Source organism: Anastrepha ludens, chromosome 4 (assembly GCF_028408465.1).
Source record: "Anastrepha ludens isolate Willacy chromosome 4, idAnaLude1.1, whole genome shotgun sequence".
Classification (NCBI taxonomy): domain Eukaryota; kingdom Metazoa; phylum Arthropoda; class Insecta; order Diptera; family Tephritidae; genus Anastrepha; species Anastrepha ludens.
In genome coordinates, this window is record NC_071500.1 from 109,093,201 (window position 1) to 109,105,727 (window position 12,527).

General features: G+C 39.1%; 1 protein-coding gene across 9 annotated transcripts in view; it reads left to right on the plus strand.

The window, feature by feature from the left end:
• LOC128860577 (zinc finger protein 316) overlaps positions 1-12,527 on the plus strand; it is a 128,059-nt gene that overhangs the window by 108,276 nt on the left and 7,256 nt on the right. For all 9 annotated transcript variants that reach the window (XM_054098178.1, XM_054098176.1, XM_054098180.1 and 6 more), the window contains one exon: positions 11,202-12,471. In XM_054098178.1, the coding sequence (XP_053954153.1) occupies positions 11,980-12,471 (492 nt within the window). In that variant the 5' untranslated portion in view covers positions 11,202-11,979. The remainder of the gene's footprint in view (positions 1-11,201; positions 12,472-12,527) is intronic.

Sequence of the window (12,527 nt, forward strand, 5' to 3'; positions counted from 1 at the left end):
TCAGCTTTTGTAACATATTCTTTTGTGCTCGCTAGTGTGTGTGCAAATGTGGCCGTATATATAACTACGCTTGCAGCTCCAGCCACCTCCACCACCGTCACTGATGTTCGCAACTACAACTTCATAGTCGCACAATCAGTCAGTAGAATTTGTTAGCCAATTTGTGAGTGAATGCGTGAACGAGTGAGTCGGTGAGTCAATTCGTCAGGTCGGACCAGCGGCGATTTGTCAGTGCAGTCAGGCGTTGCCAATGCACAGCAATTCATTACCCCAAGCGCAGACTGCAATCATCGCAGCAATTGCAATAACAATGAATGCAATAAAAATGTAGCAACAATACACAATTCGGCAAGAGGGCGGACGCTCAGTCAGTTAGTTTGTTAGTTAGTGTAGCAGTCAAGCAATCAGCCAATGTAAACTGTGCTCAATTGCTGTTTTAGTGAGCTGCAACGTTTACGATTTTACGAGTCTCTTTCTTTTTCATTTTTTTTATATTTTTTTACATTTTTGCTGTTTTATTTTTGCAAACACAATGGCACAGACAGAAACGCACACAGCCAGAGGTTCAGAGTCATATGCGCAATTTTTGTTTATTTTCATGTGTATGTAAATATCACTAAACAAAATAATCATGCATAAGTAGTTAGAGTTCGTCAAAGCCCCCAGGCGCCTTACGCTAGGCTCCTGCGATCATACGAACAGAAAGAGTACACTAGGGCAGTCTTGCAAAATTTATTTTACCTAAGGGCACTAAACCTGGTGAACCATCAATGGTCGGAAGCCAAAGAACCTCTTATTAATTTAGGGTCCAGCCACATACCATTTGTAATTGTGTTGTCACAGAGGGCACGGCGCCCATCGGCGCGAGTGTGCGAATCCCGCACACGTGGAAATCAAATCCGACGTCCTATAGGCCTTCACTAGTACAGGAAGCAATAGAGGTAAACCAGCGCCACTATAGCCGACAGCCAAATCATACCACTAAGCTATGGCAAGACAGACCCCATGCAGGGAGCTCAAGGGATCTCTTCTTCGACTACATTGACGCGATAACCGCTTACGCGCCTTAGGCCGAGCTTAACAAAGTACCCCGGTCATGTCTTTGGACACACCAACTGAATCCAAGTCTAAGAGAAAACCTTCTTCTTCCTCTGCTACCACCAGCTGGTACCGCATCGAATACTTTCAAAGCCGGAGGGTTTATAACCATTCGGACGACATGACCCAGCCAACGAAGCCGCTGGATCTTTATTCACGGCACTATGTTTATGACACCCTGAAGCTCATATAGGTCGTTGTTCCATCCTATACGACACTCGCCATCACCAACGTGCAAAGATCAATTTTTTACATTTAACCTTTACTACATTTTTTTAATTAGGCTCAGCCACAGGTGCCTTCCAAAAGGGCAGCTCCCAGTGAAGTGAATTTATCAATTCAACCTAGTTTATGCAGTAAGGCTAGCAAAACCAAAAAAAGAGGACTTTTTTCACCGTCAACCTAACTTTGAGGGTAATACATACGAGGGTAGTGCAATTTAGAGAACGCACGGAAACCCATATTGTCAGGATTACAATGGAGGTACCAGACAAAAATTATTGACAAACGTCTGCTTTTAACGTCTCTGGTTAGGTTAGATTAGATTACGCTGGCTGGCCGAAGCCTTGCAGAGACCATTTTTGTCCATAGCGATATGAGATCAAAGTCCTTTTTTAGCGAAAATATGCATCGCTCAAAATGCGCGTACAATTCGCGAACTTTAGAAGTCGTTCAAGCTATAGTTCAGGGATACATTCTAGTCTTTCAAAACTGAAAGTGCCCAGGGAGCATAGTCTAGTTTTCGAAAGAGCCGCACAATTGCACAGAAGATGTTTCCGAATTTCTTTTGTACCCGGCTCATTACATAACTTGTAAGCATACGCTGCATTTAGACAGTGCCGTGTTGGTTAGTTTCACATCAATATAAAAATGATGTGACCAGCAACGCCTAATTTCTTCCTTCTCAAACCCACAGCTGGCCAATTTCACAAGCACTCCACCAAAAACCATGGTTTGAGTTCATAGAAAAAGTCTGGTTTAGTGAACCCAAAACACTGCGTAAAAATTAAATTATTACCATACAACGCTGCTCATCTGAAAAGGTTCAATAATTCGTTCTTTTCATTACCTCAAAATATCCAGCATTAAATTGCTTTTATCTACATTATCGAGCTGAGCGAAAAAAACTAACTAAAATAATCCAATTATATTGTATTACGCTGCAGTGTTTTCTGTTGCATACCACCCTAACGTGCATACTTATTTGTGTGTAAATATGTGCTTTAAGTTTTCACTTATATCTACCAATTACTTTTGCATTGATTATACAGCTGGTTGCGCGCGATAGTCTGCGCTCGGCACTTCGCCTCCGTAACTGACCTTGCCCAGGGTGGTTGCACCCGACAGCGCAATGTGCACATACGCACGGATATACTTAGTTACTTGAGCTACACATTCTCATCTATATTTTCATATATAAACAATGCACTTTGAATGTAATTCATTACAGTTCTTTCACCATTTTCACATGAAAACAAACAGTGAATGTTTTTTTTAGTTTTATTACCCGTTTAAACTCGCCTTGATGAATGTTTTCTTTCAATAAGAAACGAATAATAACTCAGCAATAACTCAGCAAGGATATCGAGTGGCTACTGAGGGAGTTTTGAAGGACAAGTATTGCGATTTTACTAACTGGTGTGATTTAAACAGTGTAGGTTTATAAAGCCTGGGGCACAGCTGCTTTGATATATGATACCTGGGCCGCTTCTAGGTGAAAAAGGCAGAAGGTACTTTTTGACCCTCAATGGTTTGTTCTTGGTAAAGTTGTTGTCTAATTGGGCATACAACAGGCTTAGCAAGGTGCACGTGCCACATTAGTCTGCTGACGTTCCACTACTGATAGAGTCGTTTTGATTCTCATCCATTTGCCAATCTGATCCATCCTATTATAACTTAAAACTTCGGATTCGGAGCTCCATCTGTTCTGAGTTTTTCTGAAAAATATGTTGTGCGATTCCCCTCTAACAACACTCAAAGGGATACCGATGTCCCTTCTGGCAAGTTCTTCAGTAATTTCGTTTCCCTCTGTGTTCCCATGTCCTAGAACCTAGATCAGAGAAATGTTACCTCACTTGTTGCTCACTCAAGTTATTTGATCTTCTCCTGACAGGAGTTGACCAGTTTGGATCGGCTCCATGACGTTGTTAGTGCCTTGATCCCAGCTTGACTATGAGAAAAAAATTGGATATCTCTCCCTCCCATCTTTTTTCAGCATTTGCAAAGACTTCTGGCTGAAAAACAATGAAACAATTGACTGATTTAGAAAAAACTTCTGCTCCTACTCCCAATTCCATCTGGGAAGCGTCAGAGAAAGACGTGTTTAGAAAGATTGCTCTGGCACGTCCCTCAAGCTCCAGTTTGCAGATAGAGAATCTCAACTTTTGAATCGCTTAAAAAAGTTACGCGATTTTATGCTAAAGTTGTTCGAATATTCATTTAAGTTTGGATTGGTTCGGTGAGAGATTTCAGCTCAAAGAATAGGTACAGGGATGCCATAAGAAGTATTGCTAGTCACAAAACTAGTCACGCAAACCCACAGTCGGCTTATACCTATATTGTATAGCAAAACTATTACAAGCAGTTGCGGTAAGTAAAAATCCATGTCTCAGGATAAAAAAATGTTAGCGCTACACTACAATTTTTCTTCGCTTCAAACTCCTAACTCTTACGGAACTGTCTGGGACGAGAACTAAATAAATCTTATATGTCGCACAGTTGTATCACAATGGTCCTGTAAGATCTAAGTGAGTTGTTCGTACAGACTGAATACCACTATAACCTAACCTGACCTAAGATTTTTTCATGTAGCATATTTTTGCTCAAATTATACTCTAGTGGGCCGCCTTAGCCGAATAGGTTGATTCGTGACTCGCATTCGATTGTGTCCGGGCTTGAAACCCAATGCAAGAAACATCAAATGATAGAAGAAGCGTTCGCCCTACGGCAAGCAATGGCAAAAGTTCTTCGTAAGAAGCTCTGCATAAAACTGTAGTTCCCCCATTTGTGGAAGAGCATCAAGACGCATACCATAAATAGGAGTAGGAGCTCGGTCAAACACTCATGAAGAGTGTAAACGCCAATTATACCTCAATATTCAATATTCTTTTGTACGAAATTAATTACTGAAATATATATAAATTACAATCTAACTAACTTCCTTTCAAAATTACTTTACTGCACTGGGTGCCCCAGATAACTCAGGTTTGTAACGAAACATTATTGTTGTTTCTTTCACTTGTTAGGCCTAATTGAAATAAAAAAAATTGTTCTATGGTAGAGTGCCATTTAAGGTAGAGATTAACTTGAGTTTGTTTAGCAGAAATATCCCAATTAAATTGACGGCCGGCATGAAGTTAGTACGAGTTTCTCTAACTTCCTACGCTACAGCTTTCGATCTTCGGCATGCGCTTAGAAACACAAATTCAATAAATTACTCCCAACGTTTGAGGACTCGCAAGATACTTTATGGAAAAACAAAAACAAAGACAATAGCGAAACTTAAAAGACGCACACATTTTTACGCCTTCAAATTTGTTAATATGCAAAACCACAAGCACTTCAAGCGAGACATGACATAATTAAAATTCAGCATTCGAAGTCGGTTAATATTTTATGTGTCATATAGGAACCAATAAAAGGAAATCGAAGTTACTGAAAAACAATAAAAACAAAACGAAAGAAAGCTGCACAACACTCAGATCCCAAAATGAAATGAAATCTTTTTTTCTCCTTTTTTATGTTGATTTAAGAGCTAAAGTATTCAACAGACTGCAGCGATAATGTCTTGGCATGGAATGGGTTGGGTTGGGCTACCGCCATCAGAGTCAGAATCAGTTAGAGTCAAACGCTTGGAACAACTTGAAATGGGTTGGGTACCCAAAGCGATGCATAAGCAAAAAAAAAAAACACAAAACGAAAACAATAAAGGAGTCGAAAGCATGATTTGAGAGGGAGGCAGCACGAAACGGGATAGGGTATTTGACTTTGTCAGAATTCAAGATCAGCAGCTACTGATTGCAAGAGAGCACACTCTGACTGTCTAACTGACTATGTGGCTGTAGCTGTTGAGTTAGGGAGTGGCCGTGCATTTGGTGGATGCACGAGCGTGGAATGAGTGCCTGAGCAAGTTGCCTGCTAGCTGCTTGGTCGCTTTAGTTGACTGACTGACTATCAGCATATCGCTGCTGCGACTTTTCTGCTTGCCTGATTGCCTGACTGCCTGCATTTCTCACAGCACGTTCCTCTTTGGGCCAATGCCAATCTGCGCTACCAATAAGTTTCCCATTAATGAGGGATCAAGGTCTTGGCGCGCTCGCATGGAAGTATCTTATGTACACATGCACACACACACCTGCAAGCGTAAGAAGTATGCGCCTTATGGCATGCATACTTACATACGCATACTCGTATGTGTAGATTGGTCTATTTACACACACACATAACTACATATTTACGTATGTATGCATGCAGCAGTGCAAGAGGTGTGTAAAATGGTTAATAACACTTGAATAGATTGGCGAGCGTATTTATGTGCGTTTCCATGCAAGTTGGGGTTAATTGAGGGACATTTGATATGTGCGAGTACATGCAAAGTGACGGCTGTGATTGCCGTGATGCAGCTTCTGACCTTTTGCATTATATGCCAAATGTTGCCTTTTTATCAGTTCCTTGTAACTTTCTATGACTTCAAAGTCAGATTTAATCTCCCGATCTGACAACCAAAGCCCAATAAATAAAATATTTTTAACACCGAGTAGTCTCAGGAACTTTATAAGCATACCAAAAATTTGCGCCAATATATTGATTTGCTTGCTTGCCATTCTGTGCGACTTTGCCGGTCGCTAGTGGCTTCACGTTTGCTCAGCAAAATCTGATTGCCGCATTTCCAACTCATTTATCCACTTCACATCGATCGTTTTTCAGTTGTGTTTGCTGCTTGAAAGCGTTTGCGGTTTTGTTCAACACAGCGTTCATTGTCAGTGGCGGTAATGCGCCGCGACGCCGATCGGTCGATTGCTAGCTTGTTGGGTGTGATGTCATACAAGCTTATGAAGCGAGCGCAAAAATTCGCATATGTGCTCAATATGTGCCGATTCATATATTATTCTATGTAAGTGCATATGTATTGTGTGTGCAAGTGTAGTATGACTGCGAAAAATATCATTACTGGGGGTTTAAGATACTTCGCTGAGCGTTGAAACAATTTTTGGGATTTTTAATGGAATTTCACATATTTCAATCATTTTGGTGAAGATGTTGCCTCGACACGATGAGATCATAAATAAAGCAATAATTTATACAGCATATCCTTAAAACTTTCGGCTTATGTCACAACCGCCTATTTAACTTTAGATGTTTACCAGCACAAAGCAATAAATCACGCACTTTTGTAGAAACTTTCAAACATTCAGCTACTTTTATTGAGAGAAGCTTAGGGACTTGCAGATAATGCCTGCCGGTTGTAAGTCGATATACGAAATCTATGTAGCTAATGTGGCGCACGATTGTCGTCACGCCTTCAAACGTTGTTCTAGACAGGTATTTGATCTATCACGGCAAAGTGTGTTATAAAATATTCAAGCTAATGTTAGCGTCAATCTGTACTAGCCCACAGCTTAAGACATACTGAATCCAGTGCATGCATACAAACCCATCAGAATTTCCTATTCTCGCAAGTTGAGGAAATGGTGAACGTTGCTATTTACAGCAGATAGACTTTTCCGGACACCTAAAAGTAAATGGTGATCAATTTAGAGATGTTGGATTTTAAATTGAAATAAAACAACTAAAATTCAAATTGATTGGGCAATTTTTATTATTTCTGTGTACAACCATTTATGACATTTATTTTTTAAAGATACATAATTCCTCTCAAATGTTTGCTCCAACTACGCCGTAATTCGTCCATCCGTACATGCCAATTCTGAATGCCTCACTGGAGAACTAATATTGGCTTCCAATGCCTCAATCGAACCTGGTTTGGTTTATCTACAAAGTATTTAGACTTTACATACCCACACAATCCCACAAATAAAGGTCCAAGGGCTTGATATCACCCGATCTTGGTGGCCAATTCACTGGTCCGAGGCGAGAGATAAATTGCTCACCGAATTGCCGACGCGTCAATCCATTGTTTCACGGCCTGTACGGCCTTGTTGGAACCGAATGTAGCGGAGATTTCACGCGGGTGTCAATTTCCGGCATCAAAAAGTCGTTTATCATGGCGCAATAGCGTTCGCCATTCACTGTTAAATTAGTTCCTCGCTTTTGAAGGAACATGAGCCGATGATTCCTCCAGCCCACAAGTCGCACAAACTGTTGTTTTCAATGGATGTAATGGCTAATCTGGAATGGCTTCGGGTTGCTCTTCAGCCCAAATAAGACAATTTTGTCTATTGACATAGCCATTAAGCCAAACAGGGGCATGTTTTTTTTACTTTTCTTTCTATTTCACTATTTATTTTTCATTTTTTCCTTCATACCTGTTTTTTTAAGAAATTGGTGCTTTAAATAAATTTGTAGCAAATATATTATATATATATTTTATAGCTTCCATTGACTTTCCCTATTTTTTTTAATTTTTTTATGTTTTTTTTTTAATAATATATAATAGAATATTATCCTATAAATACTAACTAATTTTATACATCTAAATTCAACTCCGTCTCATGTCTGCCTGCATTAAATCAAGTATGTGGTTTTACCATTTTTGACTCTAGTAATTGTCATTACTTTAATTTTATATGCAGTATTTATTTGCAATGCGCATACATCGTGACTGAGTTGTGTACGTGTGTGTGTGTGTCTATACAGCATGCAAAATTCTATGGTTACATGTTTGCCAGCGTTGCGCGAAATCGTGATTTATTGCTTCGAAAGTTGTGTTGTTTTATAATGATTAATTGACTAGAATACGCCGATGGGTGACGAGAGGAATTGTATACTATAAAATAAAATGCAAACTTGGATTAAGTGTTCAGTGAATTTCAGGCTTATATGGATACATTTATTGAAGAAATTTCCAGCAAATGCAAGGAAATGATTATTACTTTTAATATAGTACGTAAATGATGTTTGTGCTGCGATCTAAGCGATCCAGTGAACTGTTGCTGGCAAATTAGTCCAAGGGTTATAAGGCCATTCAAGAGCTTAATCAAGAAAATTGGTGCATTGTACCAAATACAGGAAGATGCCATTGCCGAAATGCTTTCAATTCACTATGCCGCTCTAAAATTGAAATCTGAAAAGGGCGAGCCTAGAAACATCGAGAGATTGGTAACTCCTAAAACACTCAGGCCCATTGTATTCAAAGCTCAGAAAAGTAAAAGAGTAGATAGTCAAGGAGGAAAGGCGAGAAGTGACATAGAGAAATAGGTAGGATAGAATAGAAACAGAGACAGCGATAGCTAATCTCGTAAGAATTTCCCATATTCTTTGGACTTTGACTCATTCTTATGACATCGGAAACCAAAATTCTTAGCCTTGCTCTAGTAAAGGCAGGACACTTACTGAGAAAAAGCTCAGTGCTATCCACCTTTTCTAAGCAAGACAGGTAAATCGGGTCCTCAAAGATGCCAATGGTGTTCATATGCTCACCCTATGGGTTGTGTTCTGTAATATTATAATAGCGAACGTCTTTTCTTCCAACTTTTAGAAGAAAGTTCGACAGTTTTTTGTTCAAGCTTGTTACAAAACACTTTGCGTTCTGCAGCGTTCTAGAATGAACCATCGCTCTTTATGTAAACTGCATCCATAATCGCTGATCCAATTCATGGTTCCTGTAGAGCTGATTGCGATTATTGGCTCTGGTGCCTGTGGAATATCCCCTGATACGCATTTGGCCAATTCATCGGTAATGTCATTTAGTTTCAGTTTTCATTTAAAATACTTATTTTCATCTAATCAGGTACAGTTAATAGATATCGCCAGGATAAACGAAGTGTTTGTGGTAATTTCTGCATACTTATCTAAACATTTTCTTTTTGGATTAAGACAGTTTTGAAGTAAATGGGCGATATTTAGTCCTTGAACCAATCAGTCCTTGTTCAGATAGCAGTTGCTGCGCTGATGTTCTCATTTGTCACCAACACAATCTCCGTTTTTGCTGACCTATGTGGCTAAACAAACCGCTGTCTAATCCCCTGTTACGTCAGCAAATCAGCTGATTGATGCATTCAGAAGCACTGAGAGCCGATTAACCAGTCCTTGTTCAGATAGCAGCTGCTGCGCTGATGTTCTCATTTGTCACCAACACAATCTCCGTTTTTGCTGACCTATGTGGCTAAACAAACCGCTGTCTAATCCCCTGTTACGTCAGCAAATCAGCTGATTGATGCATTGCGAAGCACTGAGAGCCGATTAACCAGCCGACCTGATGATGGCCATACCTTCTACATTTTCTCTACTGTGTTCTATTCCTGTAATCGTTTCGAGTATATTTATTTTTTAGCACTTTTCTAGTACTTGCCAATGAAATGCAACCCTATGCTTTGCCGCTGTGGTGCCACGGTTAACATGCTGAGCTACCATTCAAAAGTATTCAAAAGTACTGTGTACCTCTGTTCAAATCCCACTGCAACCTATGAAATTGAAATTTGTATAAAGAATTTAATAAATGTTACTGCCCTGCAATAAGTGTATTGGAGAAATTCGTTTGGAATATTCAAGAGTTTCATTCGCTTATTCGAATATTCAAAGGGCTAAAGAAACAAAAAAGAAGTCCTGGTTAATCATAGATTAGACGTAACCCAAAAAGTGCTGTAATCTAAATTTTGCCAGGAGACAAAATAATTCTTAAAATAAAAAATAATAAAAAACAAAAATAAAAAATTAACAAGAAAAGAAACGATGAAAAAGTTAATTCAATATTACTATGTGAATTAATTATGCGAAGTCTACAACTATCTGAGCGATCCTTCCGCCAAAACAATGTGAAACGCAAATGGCGCTTCTAGCGGTAAGAAGGCGTTGTTCCGAAGCAACGACATGTGAGCATTCCCACTATTTAGGACAGGTCTATCACCTACCCTGCCAGAAATCAAAATAGATGAACGAAACCAACGCAAGCCTGAGTGTTGTCGAGGCCCTATGCTCCCGAGAGGAGTGAACAAGAAAAACAAAAACACAAAGAAGAAAAAAATGTGAATTAATTAATATTTTGAGATGGAAAATTAAATTAATAATTTTTTAAAAACCCATTCTGCCGAATTTAAAGAGTTTTGCTTTCTAAAAATGAGTGCTCATAATTGACGGTGCCTGAAAAAGTCCTTTTTGGAATATTTTCATACATATTTAAAGCAAATTTGTGTCTTATTAAAATAGTCTTATTAAAGTATTAAGAAAATTGTATACAATAATAATAACTCATACTGCACTTGTGATCACTTTTCCATGTGAACTCTCAAAAACGTCATAATTAATGGCTGAAGCATACATTTTAAATTTTAGAAATGCATCTTCTATGCGAACTACAATAATAACTGATCACTCGAAGAAATCGCAATTTTTAAATTTTTTAAAAGTACATACAAAAAATATTTTTTTTTATAAAAAAACGACTTTAACTTGCTATAAAAGTTAATTAATTTTGATTAAATATTTAGAAGTGGAAAGAATACGCAAAAAAAAACCCGTTCGATTAGTTTAAGTTAGCCCCTCAATTTTTTTTCAATGTTGTCCTCCAGTTTTTAGACATTGTAAAAATTAAAGTGAGGAAAACGCGCTTCAAGTGCTCCTACCTATTTGACAAAATCGGAGATATGTCAAATTAGTCCTTGTTTTCCTAGCCGCCGAATAGAAAAAGTTGTTTCTAATAGCGGTCGCCCCTCGGCAGACAATGGCAAGCCTCTCAATGTATTTCTGCCATGAAAAAAAGCTTCTCATAAAAACCATTTGCCGTTTGGAGTCAGCTTAAAACTGTAGGTCCCTCCATCGGCCAAACGCCTAACAGAAGTGTACGCGCCAATTACTTTTTTTTTATTTCCCGAAGTGGGGAATCTCCTCTTGTTTTAATATAAATAAAAGTAACTCTAGTGCTTTTAATATTTTTTTTTTGCTTATTTCTTTGTTCTTACATCAATCCTCCTCTTTTATATTTTCAGGCACAATCTTGTAATCACGAAAGAAGGTCATTGCATTGCATCATCATCAACTACGAACTGGCCAACTGTTTGGAATTCCAAAAACATTAAAGAGTTTGAGAAAACATTTTATAAGCAAAAATAAAAAGATTTTAACTTTAGACATATAAATACAATTTGGGACTAAAAGTAAAGATTTTTAGCAAAAGCAAAAACAAAAGCAAATAAAATATTAAAACATAAAATAAATATAAATATAAACATCAGTTAAAAGTCAAAGATTAAGAAGAAAGGAAATAAATCACGATAATAAAAATTTGCAATAAAAGTAAAGTATGAGAAGCCCCTTGAAAACAGCCACAACAACAAATGTAATAATTTAGCACACAAATCAGGATTATTGAAAAGTTAAGTGCTTTCGCGAAAGAGAGTAATGAGAACATCAAAGGCAAAATATAAGATAATGAAGAGCATAATTTAAAACAGCAGTAAAACAACGCTGAAAGTTCGAGAGAAATCAATTTGAGAGTAAAAGCAAAATCATCTTCATACGTAAAATGGCCAAAATGAGCTTTAATGCGCAATAACAGCAACAAGTTGAATTACAACAAAATATAGTTAGCCGTTGAAAAGTTGAAAATTGCTCGGCTACTGAAGCGAGAAGAGTAGAATATATCGCACAACCTTGCAACTCCTCTACGCATTTCAAATCCTCAACTGAATACACCAGTCGATACAAAGTGAGCAACAGCAACAGCCACAAAGCACTCACTACTCACACACTTCTTCCTCCAGCGATATGGCGATCAACTTCTCCGCCTCGTTTGCGGCCTGCATTGCCGCTGGGCTGAAGGTACCGCGTCAAATAATGTATTGCATCACGCAGGACACGGGGCAGCCTTACGTGCTGTACAAAGACTCACAAGATGGAGAACGTAATCCGGCCGCAATTGGTGGTTCGGCCGCGCAGTGGGGTAGCGAAATGTATCCGGGCATACAGCAACAGGCGCAGCAACATTTGCAGGCGCAACAACAACAAAATGGACAAAATTCGGCGGCGCAAATAGCGAGCGCCGCGCAAGCAGCTGCCGCAGCGGTGGCGCAACAACAGCAACAGCAGCAACAACAAGGCCAACAGCCACATAGTCCGACGGGCGACGTGCGCGAAAACGGCGGTGATGGTGGCGGCGGTGTTGGGCGGCAGCAGGGTTCGCCATCGACCAGTCCGTATCCGCCACAGCAACGTGTCAATGGCGGTGGCGCACCCGATGATGATGTCACCATGAGCCAGGTACGTAGCTGCAAAAAGAGTGCATCTGTTTGATGATTTAGTTTATTTTTATTTTA